A 26,527-nucleotide genomic window follows, 5' to 3' on the forward strand; every position below is an offset into this window, starting at 1 on the left:
ACGAAGTGGTTTTTTTTGGTCCCGTCCATTTTTGGTATATATGCTATATATATATGCTCATATATTAGGTTAAACTAAACTAAAATTAGTGGTCCCTTTGAGTTCGTTATAACCGTAGTTTACTGTTATTTCATTATCACAGCTGAAATACACATCTTTCACACACCATGGCTATAAAATGCATCACATGCGGCTAAACCATACAGTACGTATCATTTTTATTTTAAACAAATTGAAAAAAATTCGCCTTTCGTAGCCACGCTTCGTTATAGTTTCTTTTGCATGTGGATAACATATGAAAATATGATATACAGTAAACTACGTTTTTAGCGAACACGTTTATAACGAACTGACAGATATAACGAACTTATTTTTTAGTCCCGGTCATTTGCTGTATATATGCTGTATATATAACTAATAACGAACTACGGTTATAACGAACAAAAAATTGTGGTCCCTTTGAGTTCGTTATAACCGTAGTTTATTGTACAGTGAAAACTGAGCCCGTAATTCGGCAAGCCAGCTTCCCACACGATTACCATTGGGGACGTCTAAAGATGATAATATGAATAGTATCACATAAATACGGAACTACTTCTTATCCGGACAATGTATCTGGGAAGTGTACCGTTCGGAATAACGGGATGTCAATGTGTCAGCGTGAAGTGATGTCGTTGCCATATCCCCATGTTTTACTTGGGTCCATGTGCACCTTAATCGGTCAAAGGCAATATCAAAATTTCTGCATACTGACGTCAGAGTTTCACTTTCAAGTTTCTGTTTTCACCGAAATGCCTCATGGCCCAACAACGGCAAACAGATGAGGGATGGAGTATGCTGGGAGCGCGGGGGATGGCCCGGGGGTGGTCGGGGGACAGGGAACAAGGGAGTCCTCACACCTCTGTGTAAATCTGTTTACTGGACACTCTTAAGAACTAAACCACAGGCATGCTTGGTTTGGACCATACTGGCACTGGTTGCGAATAATGTGAGAGAAAAGGATTCAGAAATTGGATTTGGATTTTGGGTTTTCGAGTTTGGCATTGTGATGGTTTTGTCACAAAAAGTCGTGAAAAGTGAATAGAACTAATGTAAATAGCGCTTTCGAAAACACGAACTATGGCGTACATGTACTTAATACGGCTACATGTACCACATCGGGAAGGGATGTGTAGAGTGAGTGAGTGTTAGTTTTCATGGCAGTCTTCCAGCTGTTAGTTACTGTAGAGTAGATGATTCAGCCGGGGAATTGGGTGAGGGATGGGGAGGGATTCTGAGGGAAGTGATATCCAAATTAATATACAGCCAGGTCAAAGAAAATATACACTTGAAAATTGGATTTGACCAAAGAAGTACATACGTTACTAGGCCGAAAGCAGTCGTCGAAACACTGCCAGCTTAAGGTTCATTTCACATCTATTATACCCACATCAAATACACAACTATCGAATAATTATTGCTTGTTTGTTATACTTTTAGCCACCATCAAACATGGGTGCATACTTTCTTTCCCCCGGCAGTTTACATTCATCACACAGCAAGCAGAAATAACATTTAAGTATGCACCTCAGACTAACATACCTCATTATTTGACTAACTAGTCATGTGTTAATTGCAGACTGGTTAGAAGAAGAAATATTGTGTAAAATTCGAATCCTCTCGAACTTAAAAAACAATAATTTAGAGTTATGTCCCTTTGGAATGACGACGATGATATGATAAATATGCTGAAATAGATAAAATCACAAGGAACATTTAGTAAAAGTGTGCCATTTGTTCACCTTTGTAAATGCAAGGGCAGCGTGAACACAATAAGGTGAGGTTGCTTTTATGGGGGAATTGGCTGTAGCAGAGGCCAAACGAGCCAAAGACCTGTCAGAGAACATCACACCTTCAACACAAAATGCAAGATTGCAAAATGGAGATTAAATGGATGGTGGTGAAGTGTTACAGAAGGGCCAACAGTTATTTGGGATGAAACCACATCAAAGTTTATATGAAGACTTGGAGGGAGGGGGTATTGCTGGACAGCAATGGAGTGTGAGGGGAGATAACATGCTTCAAATGCCAGTATGGTTACATTCGGAAGCCCAGGTCAGCGGAGTTCAATTGAGGCCAGCGTGGAGGGCTGCATGGACAAACATAACATTGTGAAGGGCTTGGAAAGCCTATTACAGGCGACCTGTTAAATGTTTATCCTGGGATTTGTCTGTCACGTCTTTTCTGCAAATTGGAAGACTTGTATAGTGGGGTGTCGAGATGTGTTAGCGGAGGTGAAAGATCATGCTGTTGGCTAGCCTGTGTCTACACCGAACTCCGGGCACAGATGGCACACACATGCGTGCTGACCCTGCAACGCATAGATTAACCAGAATAATAAGAGTACATTTTGTTTCAACTGTGCCTAAAGGGGTCATTCAGATGTCATGCGAGGTTCATTTGTAGTGACTGCTAAGAACATTTCACTAAATGATACTGGTGTTGGAATCCATCAGTTAAAGGGAGGCTAGTCTCAAATTGGCAGCCCTTGCTAGTTTAAGTCCAAATCTACTTTGTCAAATTATGAATATCAGTTAACGTTTTCCCAACTACTCAGGACAATGTCACACAGGGCATCAATAACAACCTCCAGGCATGGTGCAAACACTGGAGGAGAGGTCTTCTTTAATTCACGATAAACAAGGCTAGTCTGTTTAGTTTAGGTATTGCTTTCATATTTGGATTAAGTATCAGCGTCATGAGTATATGATAGGTAGATTAGGAGTAGATGAGGAATAGATGAGTAGATGAGTAAATCAGAAGTAGATCAGGAAAAGAGGAAAAGTAGATGAGTAGATAAAAAACGAAGACCAGAGGTAGATCAGAAGATGAGAAGTAGTTGGGGAGTAGATGAGTAAATCAGAACAAGATCAGAATAGATGAGAGTAGATGAGAAGATCAGAAGTAAATGAAGACTAGATAAGAAGTAGATGAGAGTAGATGAGAAGTAGATGAGAGTAGAACAGAAGTAAATAAGAAGTAGATGAGAGTAGAACAGAATTAGATTAGAAGTAGATGAGTGTAGAACAGAAGTGGATCAGAAGTAGATGAGAGTAGAACAGATGTGGATCAGAAGTAGATGAGAGTAGATGAGAAGTAGATGAGAGTAGAACAGATGTGGATCAGAAGTAGATGAGAGTAGATGAGAAGTAGATGAGAGTAGAACAGAAGTAAATAAGAAGTAGATGAGAGTAGATCATAAGTAGATGAGAGTAGATGAGAAGTAGATGAGAGTAGAACAGAATTAGATTAGAAGTAGATGAGTGTAGAACAGAAGTAGATCATAAGTAGATGAGAGTAGATGAGAAGTAGATGAGAGTAGAACAGAATTAGATTAGAAGTAGATGAGTGTAGAACAGAAGTAGATTAGAAGTAGATGAGAGTAGATCAGACGTAGATGAGAGTAGATGAGAAGTAGATGAGAGTAGAACAGAATTAGGTTAGACGTAGATGAGTGTAGAACAGAAGTGGAATAGAAGTAGATGAGAGTAGATCAGAAGTAGATGAGAGTAGATCAGAAGTAGATGAGAGTAGATGAGAAGTAGATGAGAGTAGATCAGAAGTAGATGAGAGTAGATCAGAAGTAGATGAGAGTAGAATAGAAGTAGATTAGAAGAAGATGAAAGTAGATCATAAGTAGATGAGAGTAGATGAGAAGTAGATGAGAGTAGAACAGAATTAGATTAGAAGTAGATGAGTGTAGAACAGAAGTAGAATAGAAGTTGATGAGAGTAGATCAGAAGTAGATTAGAAGTAGATGAGAGTTGATCACAAGTATATGAGAAGTAGATGAGAGTAGAACAGAAGTGTATCAGAAGTAGATGAGAGTAGATCACAAGTAGATGAGAGTAGATCACAAGTAGATGAGAAGTAGATAAGAGTAGATCACAAGTAGATGAGAAGTAGATGTGAGTAGAACAGAAGTGTATCAGAAGTAGATGAGAGTAGATCAGAAGTAGATGAGAGTAGATCAGAAGTAGATGAGAAGTAGATGAGAGTAGATCACAAGTAGATGAGAGTAGATCACAAGTAGATGAGAGTAGAACAGAAGTGTATCAGAAGTAGATGAGAGTAGATCACAAGTAGATGAGAGTAGATCACAAGTAGATGAGAAGTAGATGAGAGTAGATCACAAGTAGATGAGAAGTAGATGAGATGTTTGTGATTTAGTCGGCATATCGAGACTAACCGCCAATACAGAAATGTTCGAGACACCGTTTCAGTTTGTATTTGTTGTCATCATTTTGAAACCCTACAGAAACTTTATAAGCTAGGAACAGCAGGCCCATTTGATTGTAACATTAATCAGCAGAATTAGTTTGCCACACGCGTAATACTTTATATAATCTTTATACTTGAATATAAACATATCACCGACCGTATCGTCCTGAATATAACACAATGGTGTCTGACCTTTCGGCTCTACCTTGTGTCTGACATCGGGTGACAGATATGTGGAAAGTCCATGAATGGATTATGACTTAGTACTAAGATAAACAGGCACAGGTGCATGCTATCCTGGCAGTATAGGACGACTCACGGCCGTGTCAAGGCAACTATCTCTGACACATCCATGCCAATGCAGCATGTTTGCAGGGGTATTGCAGGTACTGTGTTTAGGATGGTCATGTAGTGTGAACGACGTCAGAGAGATGAATCTTGGCACTACAGTCGGCGTTTAGAACCATGTCAAGCCGACTGGCTTTCCATGTTTAATTTCGTGAATGCATTTTGGCGTAAAGGAGAAACAGCAAAAAAAACCTGATTTTTCATTGAAAAAGTCACTTTGACAGTCAACTGCAAGATCGTTTGATAACTTAAAAACCTGTTTGACTTTGCACAAAAAACAGTTTGGACACTACATAAAACATCCCGATCACTGTTATAGTGTTTCATTGTGGATGAACTGCGTTAAATGGGAGGAAATTCGTTGATATTCTGTTCTCTATCACAAACACGGGGGGTATTTAAAACAATTGTTAAACATTCCTAAAAAAAAGATTTTCCCAGAAGATTTAAAAATAAAACGTCCTCCTTTTTCTCCTGAAGTTTGTGTGGTGGTGCTTGATTAGGTTCGTCTTACGCGACATGGATATAAAAAACAAAGAGAAAGGCACTAGCGTTATTGCCATAGAAGGTCATTGTGATGAGGACTGATATTAATATTGGCTGAAATAAAAACAATTTAAATTAATGTTACATTTGTCTTCATTGATAAAATTACAAACATTTGCTTGATATATGGATATTAGAAGATAACCTGCCTGAATGATTAAATTAGAATATGATATTACATAGAGGTGGTTTGGGAAAAAAACATGAACATATCTCTACGATATAAATGTGTTTCAGTTTATTTCATGTTGAAAAATGAAGTACTTTGATCAATACACAACATATTTTTTTTGGTGATTTGGGGAATCATCTGTTGGTATTGATGAACTTTTAAACAGCATTTATTGATTCATACGGGAATGTGTGAAGATATGTTGTGCCCAACGCCTTTGTGGAAAATCGACATTGCAGGGATGGCGTGTGGCCTGAACCCAAAACCTTCAGACTCGGGCTATTGGCTGCCAAATGTATATTTGTTAGAGTGTGATTCACAGGGACAGTTCGCGCTTTAACAAACTGTCTTTTTAGATATTTGTACTCTAAAACAAATACAACCACATTGTTATATATCAGTACCAAGAGATGGATAGTGGATAAGGGAATTATTTTCATATCAACTAGTCGAAAAGTTCATTTTATTGTATTTGTGAGTCATTTAAACACATGCTGACGTACATTATAAAGGGAAATAACTCCACTGACGGAAGTAAAGTTAAGATTTAATTTCTTCAAAAGACGTCCTTCATTCGTCCCAGCTGATAATAATTCCGTTTCAAATCTAACAAATCGAAATATTTAACAGTTAAATAGATCCGGATACAAATTTAGCGACCTCATATCAAATAGACACAGTTTTAAGAGTGTATGTATATTCAGCTTAAGGGAATTTGTGATAGGTTCACACCCAGGATCTGCTATCATTAGACCAACGACTCATTTCACTGCAGATATTAAGAGAACCGTACCGTTATCTATCTGATACGAGGAAGACTAGATACCCATAACTTGCATCTCAATGTTGCTCCTCAAAATTAATTGGAAAATATAATCCTCATTTTATGAGAGACTACTCGCTGCATTCGTGCAAATTTGTGTGTTGACATGCTAAGTGGGCCTCTTCAGTCCAGACCTCGTTAAACCGGACATCACTCCAATCGTTTCTGGAACGTCTCAAAAGGCAAATGGACTTTATTTCGAAGCTATGGTCCCCTATTCCGTAAATGGGTTTACCTACAAGATTAAACTGGGGCGGAACTGTCAATGGTCACTGTATAGGATGTAATTCATTTCAGGTGAGACAGTGGTCATCCCCAAGACGGCCGAACAAGCCGCTGATGGCCGCGATGCCTTGGCTAAAGCCCTCTATGCCAGACTGTTTGGCTGGCTTGTGAAACAAGTGAACTCCAGACTAAAGCCGGACAAGGCATACAGGTGCGACTTTAACTGGTAACGTATGTCGTCGTAAGTTCAACTAAGATATAACTGCGTAAGGCAGAAATACTAAGTCAGGGGAAATATTAAGACAAGGGAACTACGAAGTCAGGAACGAGGGGAATTATAATAGGTCAAGGAATAATAATAAGTCAGGGGAAATACTAAGACATGGGAACTAATACTAAGTCAGGGGGAATACCAAGATGGATATTGATTGAATTTGGTTCAAATCGGCCCATGCCACCACCGCAAATTGATGGAAACTCTTGTAATAAAGTCCTATGTAAATGGCGGGTGGGGATGGATGTGTTTATGTTTCGGAGCCTGTGTCATTGGGTTCGCACGTTCATATTATATTTCTGATCGTCTAGTGACCCCCTCCCCCCTCCCCTACTTCACACGCACACTGAAGGTTACAATTAACTTCTGAACACCCCCACTCAACACACCCCTGAACTCAACTTGAAATGTGAAATCCCCTTTAAATGCCCCTCATTCTGCCTCTGTTATGCATACATTCATTGTAAGTAAGTAGACAAACTTGCTCATTCCCTTACCAAGAGATGGCCAACACATCAAACATCCTCCTTAATTCATTACATATTCAATACCGAACCCTTCGTTTTTATTGAATACTGAATCCCTCTGACCCGTGAAGATCCGGGGTAGAATAAGTCTTTAGCAACCCATGCTTGCCGTAAAAAAGGCGACGTCGTAAGAGGCGACTAAGGGTATCGGGTGGTCAGGCTCACTAACTTGGTTGATGCATATCCCAATTGCATGGATCGATGTTCATGATGTCAATTGCTGGATTGTCTGGTCCAGACTCGATTATTTAAAGACCGTCGTAATACAGCTTGGATATTGCTGAGTGCAGCGTTAAACAAACAAACAAAAAACAAAAAACAAAATTGAACGCTTCTAGTCCCTTCCTCACTCCGATGTACGTGTTTCAGTTACACCCCCGGTCCCAGCATAGGCATTCTGGATATGCCTGGATTTGAAAACCTCAAAATTAACAGCTTTGAACAGCTCTGTATCAACGTAGCAAATGAGCAAATGCAGAGCTTCTTCAACGACCACGTGTTTGTCCTGGAAAGGCGGGAGTATGAACGTGAAGGCGTGCAATGGCGGCATATCAACTTCCGGAACAACCAGGACCTCCTAGACCTCCTCATCATGGTGGGTGTGCATGTAGATGCTGTATCAACATAGTTTACTATGGTCACGGAATCGGGATGTCCTCGTCAACCAGCGTCACGACCAGGCATAGTTGTGTGGTCGTACCAGGATATCATGTTTGTTAACAATTCGAACGTGTATCTCAACACGTGATGTCATCTGTAAACATGTTGTCTTCTACCGTAGGGACTCCGGTTAGAATAGATCTCCAGCAATGTATACTTGTAAAAGGTCATTGAATGGATCTGGTGGCTTGGTTGGTTGCGTATGGTCGTACCCCAACGGCATGGGACGTTGCTCATAATATCAATCACTGGTTTGTGATTTTTTTTTACAGGACCCCGTTACATAGCTTTGAATATTGCCAATGCGACTTTGAACAAGAAACAAACTAATTTTTACATGAATTTGTTTTATAATTTTATGAAATCCATCATTTTTATGGCAACGCAAGGAGTTTGGTTTCATCACCATTTATTTCTGAAATAATATGTCAGTGTGGGAGGAAGCCAAAAGTGACGAGGCCATGGATATGTATCATTTGGTGACCCTAGCGAGCACCCCTTAGATGCGAATACATTAGGCAATGAAGCGAGAATGACACAGAACGCCCATCCCATCGTAACACCCTGATATTATCAGTATTTATATACTGTCACTAAATAATACCATACTTAATTCTTTTATTAAATATTTTCCATCAGAGCCCAACTAATGAATAGTACTGGCTATTTTACTATCAGAAACCCCTGAGCATCTTTGCTTTGCTGGATGAGGAGTCCAAGTTCCCCCGCGCCTCCGACTCCACCCTCGTCGAGAAGATCACCGCCAACTGCCGGAACCACACACTACTCACCAAGTCCAAGGCAGGAGAACTCGCCTTCAGCATCCACCACTATGCAGGCACTGTGAGTGCTTAAACGTCTTGACAGTGTAGATATTTTACAGTTGCGTTAGTATCGTCCTTCGACGAAAACTTGTTTTCAGTTGTTTTATTTAAATCCAATGTAATTGTAAACCATAAGCCGCCATGCTATACATACACGTGTTGTTGTATTTCAAATTTATTTTAATGGAACTTGCCCACCGAGACTTGTTGCAAAATAAACACCAGTTGCTTTAATTGAAATCAAAGAAATATACGATGTCGACAAGGCGTGTAATTTATTTAAATCTCACATGTAACGTATGAATAAAATCATCTTAACTGACTAAACTGTGTGAGAGTGGGTGCGACGTGGGATGGGCGGAACTTCCCAATTATGCCCCAATTCACAATTGTGACGTCACATTGGTGTGTGTGTGGATGCGACGTCACATCGATGCCCTGGCGTTGTGTGGCGTCACATTGATGCCATGTATGTGTGACGTCATAACACAGCCCTGTATGGTTGTGACGTCAGACTGGTGCCCTGGTGTGACGTAAAATTGGTGTTCTTTGTTGCAGGTGGAGTATCAGGCTGCTGGGTTCCTAGAGAAGAACAGGGACAATCTGTCCGCCTGTCTGGCCGATTGCATGAAGTGCAGCAAGAACACTCTCATCAGTGACCTCTTCAAGGCCAAACTCTCCAGAACTGGCACCATTTCCAGGTACAAACACATGTACACTCACCAACATCCCTTCCCCTGTATAACCACTGATTTAGTTTTCGTACATATAATGTATTTTGTGATTAAATATTACATTTATCAAATATTGATCCAATATTTCAATCGTGTGAAGAACACTACATTCCGGAACTACACTCAAATTACCTCAGTGACACTGATGCTTTCAGAGTTAGATCGTGGAAATCAGCCAGGGAAATACGTTATAAAACATTTGTCTTTTCTTGTCAAATAACCAAAGTTGACATTTTCACTCATGGCTGCTCTATTCATGAAAATATCAATTTTGTAGGTCATTTGATGAGATATACATCTTATGTGACAAGTAAAACAAATATTTTGTATGTATAATATCTCTGGAATAATTCAGGCCGCATCTGCTTACCAGTTTCATCTTTATATAAATCTTTATAATAGTTATAATACAACTGAAGTAAGGTAAAAAAAAACACGTCTTTTTATTAAGCTCTGTGACATAGGTTTTAGTGTAAACACGCATATGCGTTCGTGAACAATTATCACGTTCTCCATAACCAGAAACATGGCCACCAGTCATTATCTACAAGTTGAAGAATACGCCAGCTTTATGAATGAGGTAGAATGTCCGTCACCTGACGGGGAAACGTCATGGCTAACTATCGAGGGCACGTGTCTACTTTATCGTCTACATGTTGAAAACAAAGCTGGCGATGTAACGTCACCTTTTCTTGTCCCCAACAGAAGAAACACGTATCACGGTGTACTGTAACGGAAGGTCTAACCCGAGGTCACGGTGACTTCTGACTGTACGTGCTCAAATATGTACGCCCATTTAGACCTACTACAATCAGGTGACAGACAGGGATCCCACAGGGCTGATGCTATTTGCGGGAACTCTTTATTTGGACAGTCGAGAAGCAATTTGATCCAAAGCGGAACACCAGAGTATTTTTATCATGTAGGCCGATGTGAAAGATCTTATCCCAGAGAATTTAATTAAATCGACGGAGATAAAAACACAACACAAACTACAGCATAAAAGAACAGCATTCAGAGATGTTTTATTGTCATCCACTAAATATTGCAGCGGGATATATATTTTCTAAATACTTCATACGAACAAATACTTACTTATTTAGGCAATTTGTGTGAGTGGCTGGTGCTACCTGTAGGCTAAGGCATGCTTACCCTTTTCGCGAAAACCTGACTGTTACGCCAAGTGAAATTTGTTTCGGCGGATTATCGGAATTGGTTATTCTCTGGCATTGACGTTTGATATATTTTCAGAAAACAGAAGTCTTCCCATTTACACAGAATCTCCATCAAAATATCTCCTTATTTAAAAAATTATACAACCAGAAAAGAATGACGCAATACAACCTCCGCATGACCCACGATCCACACTCAAAGTAGATTTTCTGTGAAAAACACCGTACCGGATGTCAAATTCGCTGGGCGTTAATTTCGTCTGTAAGCAGAACTCCAATCTAATTTGTAATGTTTGCGACTACGTAACGTTGTAAATACTGTGTCAGTCGGGGTGTTCATGACCAAGTCAAACTAGAATCCGTGTTGCCATTTACCCCGGCAGTTACAGGCAACATTTGTGAGATTCCCCACCGCACTGTCCCCGGGCTTGGAATACTGCCTTGCCACCCAGAAGCAGAGGAGTCAACTATGCTTGTCTATTTGGACGACCCCTGCGATCTTTGCGGGTTCCACGTTCATGTGGTATTTCTCTCAGTTTCCGTATGTGGTTCAACTGTGGTACGCTGGCGCTAGAAGTTGGGTAACCCTGCATTCGCAATCCTCCACAAAATCGTAAAACGGCGAGAAAAAGGTTCCAACGACAGGGTACCGTTACATAGACGTCTTTGGGCATTTACTTAACGTTTGATTGAAAGATTTATCACTTATATGTCTTTTGGGATAAAACCGATGTATTCGTTTTTTGAATTCGTGTTTAGCAGCCCCTTGTGATATCCGCTGTCTGCTGAAATATATCGCAGACGGGCATAGATTGTTTTTTAAAAGAATTGGAACATACAAACTATTTCAGTATTAGTTAATTTTAGTTTATTTTTTTCGTTTAAACACACTGACTTGACGAAGCAGTTCTGTCATTTTGATAGTTGTTATTGCAAGATTATCGCCCAGAAAATGTTTCAACAAGACATGAATGTTCCATGTTGAATATGATGCACCATTCTGGAGGCTTCAACAATAGAGTTGTGCCCTGTGACAGATGTGTAGCGTTGACTAAGCAGCCATATTGAACATAACACGGCAACGCCTCAGAAAGACCAAGGCCTCGTTCCACAAGGCGATTGTAGCGCTATGACGATCGTAAGGCCCATACGACTCTCGTAGCGCCACGATCGGTTTGTTGAACTGGGCCCAGTATCGATTATCCACCGAAACTGACTCCATTGGGCGTACAAGGTTAAAAGGTGATGAAAATAATATAAATCGATCAACGAAAAACAGTGATGGTACCAGGTGTCAGAGTAACCTTAGCGATTAGATAAGGGACCGGAGTACACGGTCGATCTCAGTCGTCTATGGCGCAGGCAAACCAGAAACCCATTTTTGTGGGTTCGAATCCCATGTCAGCTTAAGTTTGTAGTGTATTAGCACATACCCGTGTTCTTGGGTTTCACCAAATGTTAATGTCTGAGCCATGCATCACATTTCCTCTCTCATGAAGCTGACACGCCGTGATATAGCTAGTTAATACTGTTCAAAGCGATATAAAACAAACTCACTCACTCACTCATATGCTTAAAGAACCAACCTGTTAACTTTTTATGAGAGTGAGTGAGCGAGTATGGTTTTACGCCGCTTTCAGCAATGTTCTAGCAATATCACGCCGGGAACACCAGAAATGGGGCTCGACCATTGTACCCATGTCGGGAATCGAACCAGGGTCTTCGGCGTGACAAGCGAACGCTTTAACCACTAGGCTACCCGACCGCCCTTCTACAAGAGACAGCGATGACTGAATGTGTATAGAGTTTCAAAGTTAATCTTTGTACTACCCAAACTGATTTAACAGAATGGTCACAATACCCCAATTTCACAGATATGCGTAAATATGACACCGCTGATTTTTAATGATTCATTCATGTAACTTTCACATTTTACGCCCATTTAGAATATTTCGGCAGTTAATGGACGCTGATATTTTATATTTACTTGTACCCATGACGTAGCATCAGCAACAACATAGGTGGTGAATGGGGTGCGTTATCAGAGTAAATGTAGGACGGGTGAATATTGAAAGGATTAGGATTTCTATAGGGTGTATACAAATATAGCCAGATGACACCAACTAGATACAGCCTATTCACAGCTTGAAGATAAAGACGTGACCACATACTCCTTCTGTATTGTAAAGACGGCATTATGAGTGTTTTTTGGAGGAGAGTACACGAGGTGTATCTTCTCATAACCTTGCCTCAGTGACTAACGGCTTTATGTAACTGTTTATCAATAAATATAAGGATTGGGTATATCCATGTTGTAAAGAAGGTCCCAGTTTCTTTCGGTGGTGTAAGCGAGGGGCAAGCATTCGTTTCACTGACAATCCGGATGTTTCTGTTCGCTCGAGTGAATCTTTCTAAAGTGTTTCGATTGTGTATTGTGAGTGGTATACATTAAGAGCATAAAAAGTAAGTAGATATTGACTAAATGATTTATTTTATAACTAAAGTATACATGCTAATTCATAGAGGTTGTTTTCACTGATGTTCATCGTTTCAATGCAACAAAATTGTATGCTGGAAGTTAGATCAGAATTAGTTATCCATAACTTTTAGCTTTCAATCTGACATTTTCATTACATAGTTAATTTTATATGTTTCATGTTTGCTTCTAGAAAAAAATGGCTTCCGAATGGAAACAGGAAAGCAGTTGGTGTTATACAATTGTTGTTAACGTGATCTGTTTACGTTTAATAAAATCCATGTTAATGACAGTACAATGACACTTTTTTATATTTATTGTTTTACAGACTAAGTTTAAAGTCCATTACCTCTTAAATACCAACACCGTCCTCCGTAAATATCCAACCATCGCCAGTGTCCTTCTTATGTAAGTTACGTAGTCTAACGTCACTTTCTGAATTCCAAAGTGACGTCACTTGGTCGCCATAGCTTCCCGAAGGCAGGGTACTGTCGTCCTCAACATCTAACAGGCTTTAAACACGAGCCATCAACCCATGAATTAGAATGAAGGTATTTCAACATTGTACGAAACAGGTGTGTTTCATGACGTCACACCCTCTGTTTCAGCTCATTCGCTACCAGGCCGAGGACAAAACACCAACGTGCAAACAACAGTAATGATGTTTTTCCGGATGATAGGTAAGAGGGGCCAGATGGGTGCTCCCAATTCAAACAAGAATTCCGTCAATATTTTCAGAATCAGAATTAACAATTAACACAAGGTAAATCATGCATGAATTATATATAATCAGATATTTCACTTTAGATGTTTTTATTATTATATAATATATAACTATTTGTATGAACGACATGTTTTTGGTTGTTAAATACTAAAAACAAATTTGTGACTTGACCCCGGTTTGGAGTCTCAGTTTGTGGAAATAAATGAACTGACTGGGTCACTGATGCCACATCAAACACAAGGTATGAATTCCACGGTCAGGAGCTGCTGACTGATATCTATTCTCTACCTACATGTAAAGTCAGACAGAAAGGACTACCCATCCCACCCAATAAGCAAGCTCTGCATACATTTTGATGTTTAATGCAGCTCATGGCTTCAATTGTTGTGGAGACTTAATTAGACAAGCGCCGTTACCGGATTGAACCTACCAGAACCCGAAACATTCAAATGGCGATCTTTGCAAACAACTCCTGTTCTTTGAAGGCTCCAGATCACTTTCTTGAAGATGTACTCTCCGTTTTTTAAGGACATGTTGTGTGTTTGATTCTGTCGGATCGTGACTTGCGATTATATTCCGTGTTTGTTTTTTCGACGAATTCAAACACGTTTTTTGTTGCGGTAGATGCCAGTGCAAGCTCTTGACCATTAGACTTTAGATTTTCATTGGCCATTTGAGAAGAGACAACACTGGATGTGAAGTATTATCCTTGTGAGAACACACGGCCATCTTACAGTATAATAAACCGAGAATTAATCAGAGAAGGCAGAACTGACAGCGGGGAACAGTGTCCATTGCTATACTTATCAAACATTGGTGACATTTTCACTGTGTCAGTGACAGAGGATATACCATTGATACTAGATGTCTTTTTTCTTTGTCACAGATATGACCGTTCACTGAAAGACAAACATTCTACAACTGTGTCACAGTATTTCAAGGTAGGTGAACCTTTTTTTATATTTACTCACTGGCGTTGACCTATGTCCACCCTAGACGTAAATTAGCATGTGTTAATAGTACACAACCTGCCATTCGTACCCTGAAGTACAAACTCCGACGTTACTTAACTTCATAAACGTCTGATGCCCTGGCTAGTGGAGGGAAGTGGGGTTTTGGTAGAGTTTAAGTCAACTAGAAAAGAAATGTTAAGTCCGATACATTAAAACTGCGCCCAACTGTGTTGCAAAACAAATAATTTTCTTAACGTTTGTTTCATTTATAAGCAGCAATATCTCCCGCATTTGTACTTAATTCAAGCTAACCGTACCGTTTTTATTAGTTTCTTGTTCAACAATCACTTGATTGTCTGGTTTGTTTACAGGCTGACGTCGCATGGCAGGAGTACTGCTGTGCTGCGTCAGGCAATAAATACTTACTTTTTATGCAAATTGTATGAAAGGCGGGTTCTACCGTTAGGGCAGGACATGCCTACCCTTTTCGCGAACACCTGGTGTCATCACTGATTTTCAGTGGTCCATTCATATAATTTCCACAGCTATTTGCCCTTTACGCCTTTGTTTCGGCAGATCTAGGCTAGTTATTCTCAAAATGGACAAGCGAGACGCATTAAGATCAGGTAGAAATAAACTGTCTCTCAATTTCTCAAACTTCAAAATTCGCCGTCATTTGAGGAACGAATAATGTGTGTCGTAATTATAGTGATTGACGTCATAATAGAACTGAATCTTGCAAAGCTCGCTTTCTTTAGGGGATTCTGTTTACTGTTTGCCATGCCTCTCGTGTATGCGAGTAAAGTGTATAATGTAAACATATTGTGTCAATATATACAGCGACATTTGTGACCCACCAGGAGAAAGGTGACGTTATGGGTGCTTGGATACAATTGTGTTGTGACGTCATAAAGAAAGACTAATGACGTCAACTGTACAAACATATCCTATTTCTCTCTCGTTAGTTCGTAATGTAATAAAACCATTATAAAACATTTCAGCTTCCACGTCTACTTTCAATTAAGTATATATTATATTTACAAACTGCAACCATTACATAAAGAGTTATAAGTCTGAAAATGGGACTTTGCAGAAAATGAGTCCAAATGTTTAAGCCATGTATCCCAGGAATAAGTATGAATTAAAGCTTATGAATTGTATTTTATGGCTCAAAGACACCGTAGTTATAAAATATATAAAGAAGTCAAAATGTTAATTGTTAGCCATGAGGTCCCTTATCTCATGGTTGGTCATGTATTTCGTTTGTACTCTGTCATCGGTATTTCTATAATTCCATGGACTAACAACCCTACAGGAAACTCTACCATTACCTTCTCTAACAGTAATGAGTTCGGGCTTACTTTTGGCATGGTAGAGTCTTCAGTGTCGAGCTGGACACGTGAACATCCGGGTTAGAATAGGTCTTCAGCAACCCATGCTTGCTGTAAAAGGCGACTATGCTTGTCGTAAGAGGCGACTAACGGGATCGGGTGGTCAGTCTCGCTTGCTTGGTTGATGCATGTTATTGTATCCAAATTGCAAGGATCGATACTCATGATGTCAATCACTGGATTTTTTTGTCCGGATTCGATTATTTACAGACCGCCGTCATATAGCTGGAACATTGCTGAGTGCGGCGTTAAACAATAAACAAATAAATGCAATTTAACAATTGAAACCTCTCGCTGAACGTTTGCTTCCAAATTCAACGCCGTCAAATCTACAGTTGGCGTAGCTCTAAATTGAAAACTCATTATGTTTATCTCCTAATTATTAATAATGAATCAACGGTTTCATATAGTCATGTATATCTCTGTCTTCAGAGACTAACACCTCACTAACAAAATCAATATTTGGAATATATGCTACTCAAGTTTTGATAGGGATATTGAAATATGAATCCTTTAAGTTAAGTGTTATCAATTTGTAATCAAACAAGAAATCAGTCTCTCAACAAATCTTAAATTGTCAAATATGGCGCATGATGTTTAGAACCTGCCTCTGACACCAACGGCAGCGTTAGATTGTCTAATTCACAGTATCTCTTGAAAACTGACATCATACAAATAAGCGTATACGCCTATATTTTTTAGTCAATAGATCCATTTTCTAGGAAAACAGTTCTACGTGATTAGGCCTATCCGTCCAATTAAGTCATGTGACATGCATGATGGAATGCAGGCAAATATTTGTGCCTGAGAGATCGTCTCCTAATTAGTATGCTGAGCTGGGTATAAAAACTCTCTGTCTGGCTGCCCATTGATGTGCTTTAATTACCATCACAACTTGTCCTTTGCGAACGAAATTGCACACATATATCATTGGCAAAAAGTATATATCAAGCGTAATTTGACATTTCTACCAGGGGCAAAGAAACTTTGAGTTTTTAATTCTGTAGAAGTTCCTGCATGTGGGAAAGCGATTTATTTATTTCTTCATCCAGACGTGCAGCCTCACCCCACTCCCCCATCACATCAGAATCACTGCTGTTTATCTGCCTCGCCTACAGTATTGAGCAAACTGACACACCTGTATGTTACCTACCTCAAGTGTTGCAACATCACAGTCCATGCACATTGCAGCAATCAAGAAGTGAATCAACTTTAAAAAGTATTTCGTATTGTAATAGCTCGATGTGTGCGTAAATAAGCGTTAAGTTAACATTGTAGACCGGGGATGGTTATACAAATTAAATGGCTTCAGACACAACCAAATTCAAACAATATTTATTAAAAGATATACTTTAAACTAAAAGATTGCATCATTGTGAAACGTTCCACGTGTATCCCTATTAATATACATAATACAGTAAACTACGGTTATAACGAACTCAATCTTAGTTCGTCATATCTGTAGTTTGTTATAAGCATGTATACAACATATAAACAGCAAATGTCGGGACAAAAAAATAAGTTCGATATATCCGTCAGTTCGTTATAAGCGTGTTCGTTATAAACGTAGTTTACTGTATTATGTAGCTTAATAGTATATGGTTTGAAAATAGGTACAGTATGTGTACAAGGCACGCTGGGAGATGGGAGTCGTGACGACATGGCTTCAGCACACACCCTTGCAGAACACAGGTGTTAGCTGTCATCACCTGGCTACGAACTGCGTGGTAGCCTCTGGTACTCGCTCGCGTACACGCTACATGGGGGAGGGAGGGGATTCTTGCAACCACTTGAATTAAATCTCAACACGATTTGGTTGTTGTAGGTCCAGCCCATGGGGTCACAGAGTACACCCTTCTAGGAAAATATAACCTTCAGGAAAGAGGATAACTGATTCGTCATTGTTTTTAAGGGACTGTCAACATTTTGGGGGAAAGGATACAACGAAAAGTGTTGTTTTCCTGTTCTGTAATTATTCAAGGCAGAAATGGAAATAACCGGTTAGGTCATAGCTGCGTCAATTTAACCGATTTAAATGATGTAATTGCATTTCATAGTCCGTGAGTTAATGCTGTACGTCACATCGGCAATATTTCAACCATATCGTCATTTCACAGATGGAACATACACGATTATGCCTGATTATTCCAACACGAAAACAGTGAAATCCAGAAATCCTTCATATTTGCACACATCATCGAATGCACATCTATTTTCTTTTTCTTTGTACTTTTCTTTTACGAAATAAATGCTATAATGCAGAATATGTAGGTTGATAATTGAAAATATATACATAGATTGGTTTTACATAAGCATGTGACGGCATCTTGCTTGGTGTTTTGTCTATTGTGTACATGTGGATATCAAGAGACGCTAGGCCTGGGATCATGAAATATGTACTGTATTTCCATTCACGAATATTATTTACATGTCAAAATATTCCACCCTAAATAATATTTCAAGTAGAGCTAGGAATGTCTTTCCATCCCACAACTTGGAGTATATGAGTCAATATATCGCCGATGGGATATGCTAAACAGGATATTCCTATCTGATACACTGTGTCTAAAAGCATTGATAGTGATGAAAGCTTCACGTGATTTGGTTACCTCCCTTGACAAACATTGGCGGCCATCATTTTCAAACTGTTAGTTGCCATGCAGTTGCGTCAATATTTAACTACTTGGCGATCTCATTCGTAATTATGAAAAAGCGAAATCCCTTTATAACGGAGACATTCTTAGTAAAGAAAGTATCTGTGGGTTGTAGACCGGTTTTCCAAAGACGAATATTTCTTAAGTGGGTGAAGTCTTTAATTGTCCTCTTTGCGAATAGATCAATGTTAAACAAAACTACAAAATACTCTTTAGGAAACAAGTTTCATTGGATTGATGGGAAGAATGGGAACGAACTATAACACGTAACAGGGATGGTCGAAAGGCGTTAAAGGCATATGCTAATCGTCGACATGTATCTTGTGGAGGGACTTTAAAGAATTCCTATCGTTATTGTCGAAGCCGCGGTGTAAGGAATTTGTCATGGCACAAGAGTACCGTAAAAAGCGATACAAAATCTATAAAATCGACGAAGAGGTTTGTTATTTTATTCTTAACTAGCTGCATTTCTTATCAAGTAAACTAATATTAATAACGTATGTTCGACTAAGATTCGGATATTCAATCTATCTTTGTGTGATTTCATGTCTGGACAACAGCGATGCTATTATTAAATAGTGTATGGTATTGAGTTTACGTCTAATGATCATGACGTCATTAAGGCAACTTTGTCACGCGGTATAAATGACCAACAAGAAGGTGATTTCGCAATCTTTATCCTCAGAAATCAAAATGTAGGTTCCGCTGTCATACAACATGTTATATAGTATATCATGTAGAATGTTATATAATGAGGTATTTGTAAAACTTTTTTTCTTTCACCTGGACACATTTTGTTTTACAAACAGTTTGTGTCACCGTGAAATATCATGATCGCTTTTCTCCTTAAGTACAGAGGTAAGTTTCGCATGTTTGGTCAAATATGCCTTGGCGACGTTTCCATAGTGATCAGCAAATTTACCCTCCGGTAATGATTTACTGAGATTAAATCTACTCGACCCGCGTTCATCTGACCTTTTCCAGATGTACAGCTAAGTTTAATGTCACTGTTTGGAGTGTAATAGAACTTAACGTGTACGCCTGTGCAAACTTGCATATCCTTTATATTCCACCTGTGTTATTAATTAGAAGGTGTCTGGAATGTATTGACGGAGACGTTTCCAACCCTTCAAGCCAAAGTGTTACCCTGTGTATAATTATCTAACGGTAAATGAAGTAGATGGTTAGGAAGAGAGCTGTCACTATGTACATGTCATGTTTGTAAACTTGTTAGAGAGGATGATATCATTTTGACTTAATCTGTTACTATAATGGTGAATTATAGAAAATGCATGGTCAATATTCAACTTTTAAAAAGTTTCAGATGATATCATTTGGAAATTTCTGATAAAAGACGATGTTTTATAATCCATATTTCCATGTAAATACCATAAGACCAGTGAAGATTCGGGTTAAATTAGGTTTTCAGCAACCCATGTTGATCGGGTGGTCAGGCATGCTGACTTGGGTGATACGTCATCGTTTCCCAATGGCGTAGTTCGATGCCCATGATGTCAATCACTGGATTGTCTGGTCCAGACTCGATTATTTTCAGACTGCCGCCATATAGCTGAAATATTGCGGAGTGCGGCAATTTAAATGCAAAGGCTGTGTTGTATCATCTATACTTACACACGATAGACTGGTGCCATATTACAGGGTATGAAAACATAATGAATATCATGCGGTAGATAAAAAACGGGTTTCATTTTGAAAACACACGTAAAATAAATATTAAAATAAACTTACTCCACTTTGGATGAAGCTTTAAATTCCCCCGCAATCTGCATAGATATTAAGTAAATTGTTACTTCAAAATAGATGCAGAAGGTGGGCGGAGTTGTGGGTGGGCAATGTTATGATGACATGAAGGGTGCAGTTAGCAGTAATTGCAGGTAGGATACTTGTAAGTCAACACTTGGGTAGAAACGAACTTCTCTAAGATGTTTCGTAAGGACCAGGGTACGTTAACAGATCCTTCAGAATCTTGCAGTTGTTCTTGAAGTTTGTTTTATAAGGGAGTGCTTCTTTTCAAGACTACCCTACTGAATGATCGTGCTGGAACTAGTTTAATTACCCGTTGTCAATGGTTCACCTCTGAAGTCGCGCCAGGGGCTAGGTGCTTGGTTTGTGACGTCATGGTGTAAAGTCTGTGTAAACCGACACACGTGCAGTCTAGCCGAGTCGTGTTCCTCGTGTGGGTGAAGTAAACCTACACGGTCTGCCTACATGTTGAGGCAAGTAGTCCCGCACCACCTCCTCACACACACGGGGATTACTGAGCGGGGTGGACGATATATCTCTCTGACCACCATGGGTACGTTGTATGCAAAATGAAACCTAGAGTTCGCATATATCATCAATAACCTAAGAAATTCAAAATATTTTTTTCAGAATTAATTGTTATTGTTTAATATGAATTTGAAATCAATAGATCAAATACATTTATTCATTCCGTTCAGTATGTCTTTGTACAAAATAAATTAAGTAAACAAAAACACAAGTAAACACTGACTTAAGATGTAGGAGTGTTTTTCATTGTGTTTAGACATACTTAAATAGATTTGATGTGATTTATTTTTCAGGGCTATATATAACTAATTCTTCTTATACTGTTACAAGGCATTGTTTATTAGCTTCCTCCATAAAGAAAAGTCTTATGTTGTGTTGTCGTTGTTGTGGTAATGACGTGGCCACCGACAACGCTGTCGAGCTACCGTGGTCATGATGCCCCATGCTGTTACTGCCTGAACAGTATTCACCAGGATTTATTTGTTTGTTTGTTTCTCAGAACTCGCTGGTGGATCTAATGACGCGGATGAACTCAACCCAGCCCCATTTTGTAAGGTGCGTGTCTTCGTTTAAACATAACGTCCTGATTTCGTGTGATTCATTCACACTTTGCCGTCTCATAGGACTAACAATATCGATGACGTCACAGTGAGACTGACGTAGGTGTAAACACGTTTGAGAAGTCGTTATATTCATCCGCTTGCCCCAGTGCCAGCGATGGCGCAAACTATCTCTTAAGGTAACGAGGAACATGCATTTGCTTATATTACCTTTAAGCTCATTACATATTCAGGTATTTCAGTCTTCTCTTACAATTGTACTTTGTTTAGTCTGTGTTAAATTAAATTAAATTTTAATTAATTATATGAATTGGAAATATGTTGGATTTTAAAACTAATTATGTCGCTTTTATTTTACGTGGTTTCTTTTTATGGAAATGGCTTGTTGAAATCTTAACCATTATTACAGAGTGACAAGGGTGTACGTTTGTTTAACTACGTTTAACAACTTGTCACGTTAATTTTGTTCAATTATATTGTTATTTATTTGATAAGTTGATATTATCCTTTATATCATCGATAAATTAGATGAGAAAATAATATATACGTTTTATTACAGTTACCCATATCCTCACTCGAGACATTTAAATGTTTATATTTAACAATTCGATTAAAGCATGCCGACTCGTATTTGTTTAAATTGATTTCTTCATTTTAGCACTTCCAGATTTCTAAAGCGTCTGGAGGTCATTGAGTGCATTCTTTAAACTTGATTTTCAATTGCGGAATTTATCTAAATACTCGAAATAGGACGTCACTGGTGAGAATCATCTTCCTTGACCTGCACCAATACTTTTTATAACAGTCATTTGTGTTATATTTCATTCCATCAGGGCAAGTTCAAACGTTATGTTACCTCTTAACATGTTTCGCATTGAAGTTACGTGTACTATTGTCCCGGAGATGCTAGTGTGAGAGCCGGCCTACTAGGACAGCGTATACTGTTTACACTCAATGTTGTCTCTTAACCAAGGCTATCAGTTACGAGTTCACTGTTCAGATCCTTAAGACCATTGCCCAAGTTCACACACTTTGGTATGTACCAACGTATACTTCACATGGGCTCCACATACATTGGTAGAGAATATAGAGATAGATTATATGTAATCCTCTGTTTTTCAGATGTATTAAACCCAACGATCAGAAATCCCCGGACAAGTTTCAAGTCGAGCAAGTATTCAACCAACTTCGTTCAAACGGCGTTTTCGAGATATCACGTGTTCGACAAATGGGATATCCCCTCAGATTTGAATTCGACGAATTCATTGACAAGTAAGTATTTCAAAGATTCCCGTATACGTGTCTTCTATGAACTCTTAATCCATGAGTGGACGCTATACACAGGTTATATACACAGACACAGGGTATATACACCGGGTATATACTCGACTGTATTGTCATCCCTGGACTGTTTTAGGAACCCAGTCTTTGAGAGATAAAAATATTTGTTATTCGGGAAAGGGTTTTGACGAAAACAAATCAAACGAAGCTAACTACGCCATTAAGATCAAGGAAATTAGTAAGTTTACTTTAGAATTGGCTTTCACTTTGTGTGAGTTCATTGAAGTATGAACCTTCATAGAGTTAGGGCCAAACTGTATGAACTTCGGAGCTTGCTACTTGTTTACATAGATTTATTGAAGTAAATTGTGTTGATGTACGAATCAGTTGTGGGTCGGTATTAATATTGATATACACTTTGAAGTCAGAGAAGACGTTAATCAAATGATTTTTTTTGTTTTCTCTCTCCAGTGATGTATTATCTGCTTGTGTCATAAAATGTCTTCAGGAAGTTACCTGACATCGGGAATCTTCTGTAAACAACTAATAATATTTCCAGGCTTCCATTTAGTGTAAACACAGATCTTAATCATGATCTGTGTTAAGAAAGGCAAACAATTTCATCACACCGTATTGTGCTGCATTTAGAATTACTGTTACAATGCATCCACGTAAGGAAGTTATATAAATCCCTCAAAACACAGAAAATTAATCCCAAATGCCGAAATTAAAATTCTATTTGACAAAATCAAACAGCCATTTGATAACAGACAAACGCAAGCCGCGATAACCCCATGCAGAGTTCGAATCTCGCTTGTCTCTATAATGCTGCCATTGTCCGAAGCTAAGTGCTGGCGCTGCTGCCAAACTGGAGGGAGGTGTGAGATATGTCCTGGAGAATGTAGCACAGGTGGCTCGTACGGGTTTCCGTACTTCGACAGGACAACTGCGTCTTTGATTGCCTGTCTTTACCCATACCTTCATTCAGGATAACTTGAATGTCCTTGCAAGCTTGACAAAGAGTTATAAGTCATAAAGACATGTGTGACATATCTGACCGGAGTGCAGCAAGGGTCGCGACTTCTAGCAGGCTTGTTGTTTTTGGGGCACAGATATAATCCCTCGACACTCCAGCCATGCATTTTGACCATGTGTGCGGACATAAGTAGAATAGGAAGCGCCCTCCCTCTGTTTAAGTTAGGACATCTTAAATTCACAGAAGGATAGGTAAATGCACACTGCGGAATGACCGCATATCCCCTTCATGTTGAGTCCTGATTTAGCACAGGAAAAGCGGGATAGGAATTGCAAAGAAGCATCGTTGTTTGAGTTGTAATGTATTGGCGTATGTTCTCATAACCTCCCCCACCACGATGTTGAAGTGCTATGTGACCCTGTGACGTCACCTCAAGTTCTGGGCGTCACAGGAAGTCAGCTTATAGAAACTACCTTTATATAGGTGCATCACTTGCTGTTAAAATCTTCATCTTGATTACTTCATGCAGGCTGTGACATAAGTCAGTCTCCCTTTCTACAGTTTTCTTATAATGTAATGAGAAACTGGCGTGTGCCTTATTCTCTAAGTGTTCAGTATATTTAGATATATGGTTTTAAAGCGATTTGTGGATTGTAGGACATTTTAGTTCAAGCGTTACAGGTAAAGATTTACTCTTCTATATACACTGTGGATGAACATAACTTACCTGCTTCCAAGTGTTGAAATGCATAATGTTTACTTCTTTGGTTGAATTGTGTTTCTACTTGAATGGGTCATTCAAATTTTAATTTTAAAATCTTTATCTTTCTGTACTTTTATTAATGTGATTTAACATAGTGACCTTTGACATATTGGCACTCAACACGTCTATGGTTTCTATGTTATATGTATTTTTATCGTCACGTATTATATATTTATTTACGTTTTTATACATGAATCTAGGTTACTGGAGACATTTCTACGCAAGGTATATGAGTTGTGTGATGTCAGTATTGATGTGCTTGCTATTGCGTTTAAGGTACAAGTTCCTTGCATTCACTCCGTCGGACAATGTTGAAGCGACGAGGGAGAATTGCGGGCTCATAGCCAAAGTCTCTGGGTTAGAAGACTATCAGCTTGGTGATACGAAGGTAGGTGTCTTGCTCTTCTTGCCAATGTCCAGCTTATATTCCGACTAACGGATTGCTCAGGAATGTGTAACTATAGAAATAGCCGCAATTATGTTAATTACCCATTGTGCTTGTTGAGTGAATACATATCTAGTGTACACGTGATTCGTATTACCAGTTACCTGAGAACTGTTTCTATATATATACAGTATTTAGCTCGCTTTGTCGTTTTGTTTTTAATAATTCTAATTCATTTTATGTGTGTGGCTATTATCATATCTCTTGATACACTTCTCACAACTGAGAATATACAGTCCCATGATTTCCCGATTGTTTGATTGTATTGGAATTATGAAGGGGGAAATACCTCGGACACTTTGGCAAGTTTCCATCCAGGATGCTTTCCCTATGATGCCTCATTTAGCTGTGAAAACTTTGCTTTACTTGCCGCGACTATTACAACCAACACCCCAGTATATGACCTGCTATTACATGATTTTACAATCAATACCCCAGTATATCACCTGCTATTACATGATTGTACAACCAATACCCAAGTATATCACCTGCTATTACATGATTGTACAGCCAATACCCCAGTATATCACCTGCTATTACATGATTATACAGCCAATACCCCAGTATATCACCTGCTATTACATGATTGTACAGCCAATACCCCAGTATATCACCTGCTATTACATGATTGTACAACCAATACCCCAGTATATCACCTGCTATTACATGATTATACAGCCAATACCCCAGTATATCACCTGCTATTACTTGATTGTACAACCAATACCCCAGTATATCACCTGCTATTACATGATTTTAGAACCAATACCCCAGTATATCACCTGCTATTACATGATTATACAGCCAATACCCCAGTATATCACCTGCTATTACATGATTGTACAGCCAATACCCCAGTATATCACCTGCTATTACATGATTATACAGCCAATACCCCAGTATATCACCTGCTATTACTTGATTGTACAGCCAATACCCCAGTATATCACCTGCTATTACATGATTTTAGAACCAATACCCCAGTATATCACCTGCTATTACATGATTATACAGCCAATACCCCAGTATATCACCTGCTATTACATGATTGTACAGCCAATACCCCAGTATATCACCTGCTATTACATGATTATACAGCCAATACCCCAGTATATCACCTGCTATTACATGATTGTACAACCAATACCCCAGTATATCACCTGCTATTACATGATTATACAGCCAATACCCCAGTATATCACCTGCTATTACATGATTATACAGCCAATACCCCAGTATATCACCTGCTATTACATGATTATACAACCAATACCCCAGTATATCACCTGCTATTACATGATTATACAGCCAATACCCCAGTATATCACCTGCTATTACATGATTATACAGCCAATACCCCAGTATATCACCTGCTATTACATGATTGTACAACCAATACCCCAGTATATCACCTGCTATTACATGATTATACAGCCAATACCCATGT

At 38.9% G+C, this 26,527-nt stretch overlaps 1 protein-coding gene across 1 annotated transcript in view; it reads left to right on the forward strand.

The window, feature by feature from the left end:
• Positions 1–26,527, forward strand: part of LOC139447933 (chitin synthase chs-2-like) — a 90,827-nt gene that overhangs the window by 28,806 nt on the left and 35,494 nt on the right. The window contains exons 10-18 of the mRNA XM_071229462.1: positions 6,447–6,585; positions 7,545–7,770; positions 8,514–8,678; positions 9,218–9,360; positions 13,650–13,721; positions 14,652–14,706; positions 21,555–21,610; positions 22,738–22,887; positions 24,912–25,023. Of these exons, the coding sequence (XP_071085563.1) occupies positions 6,447–6,585; positions 7,545–7,770; positions 8,514–8,678; positions 9,218–9,360; positions 13,650–13,721; positions 14,652–14,706; positions 21,555–21,610; positions 22,738–22,887; positions 24,912–25,023 (1,118 nt within the window). The remainder of the gene's footprint in view (positions 1–6,446; positions 6,586–7,544; positions 7,771–8,513; positions 8,679–9,217; positions 9,361–13,649; positions 13,722–14,651; positions 14,707–21,554; positions 21,611–22,737; positions 22,888–24,911; positions 25,024–26,527) is intronic.

Source organism: Haliotis cracherodii, unplaced genomic scaffold, assembly GCF_022045235.1.
Source record: "Haliotis cracherodii isolate W230 unplaced genomic scaffold, xgHalCrac1.p SCAF_1, whole genome shotgun sequence".
Classification (NCBI taxonomy): Eukaryota; Metazoa; Mollusca; class Gastropoda; order Lepetellida; family Haliotidae; genus Haliotis; species Haliotis cracherodii.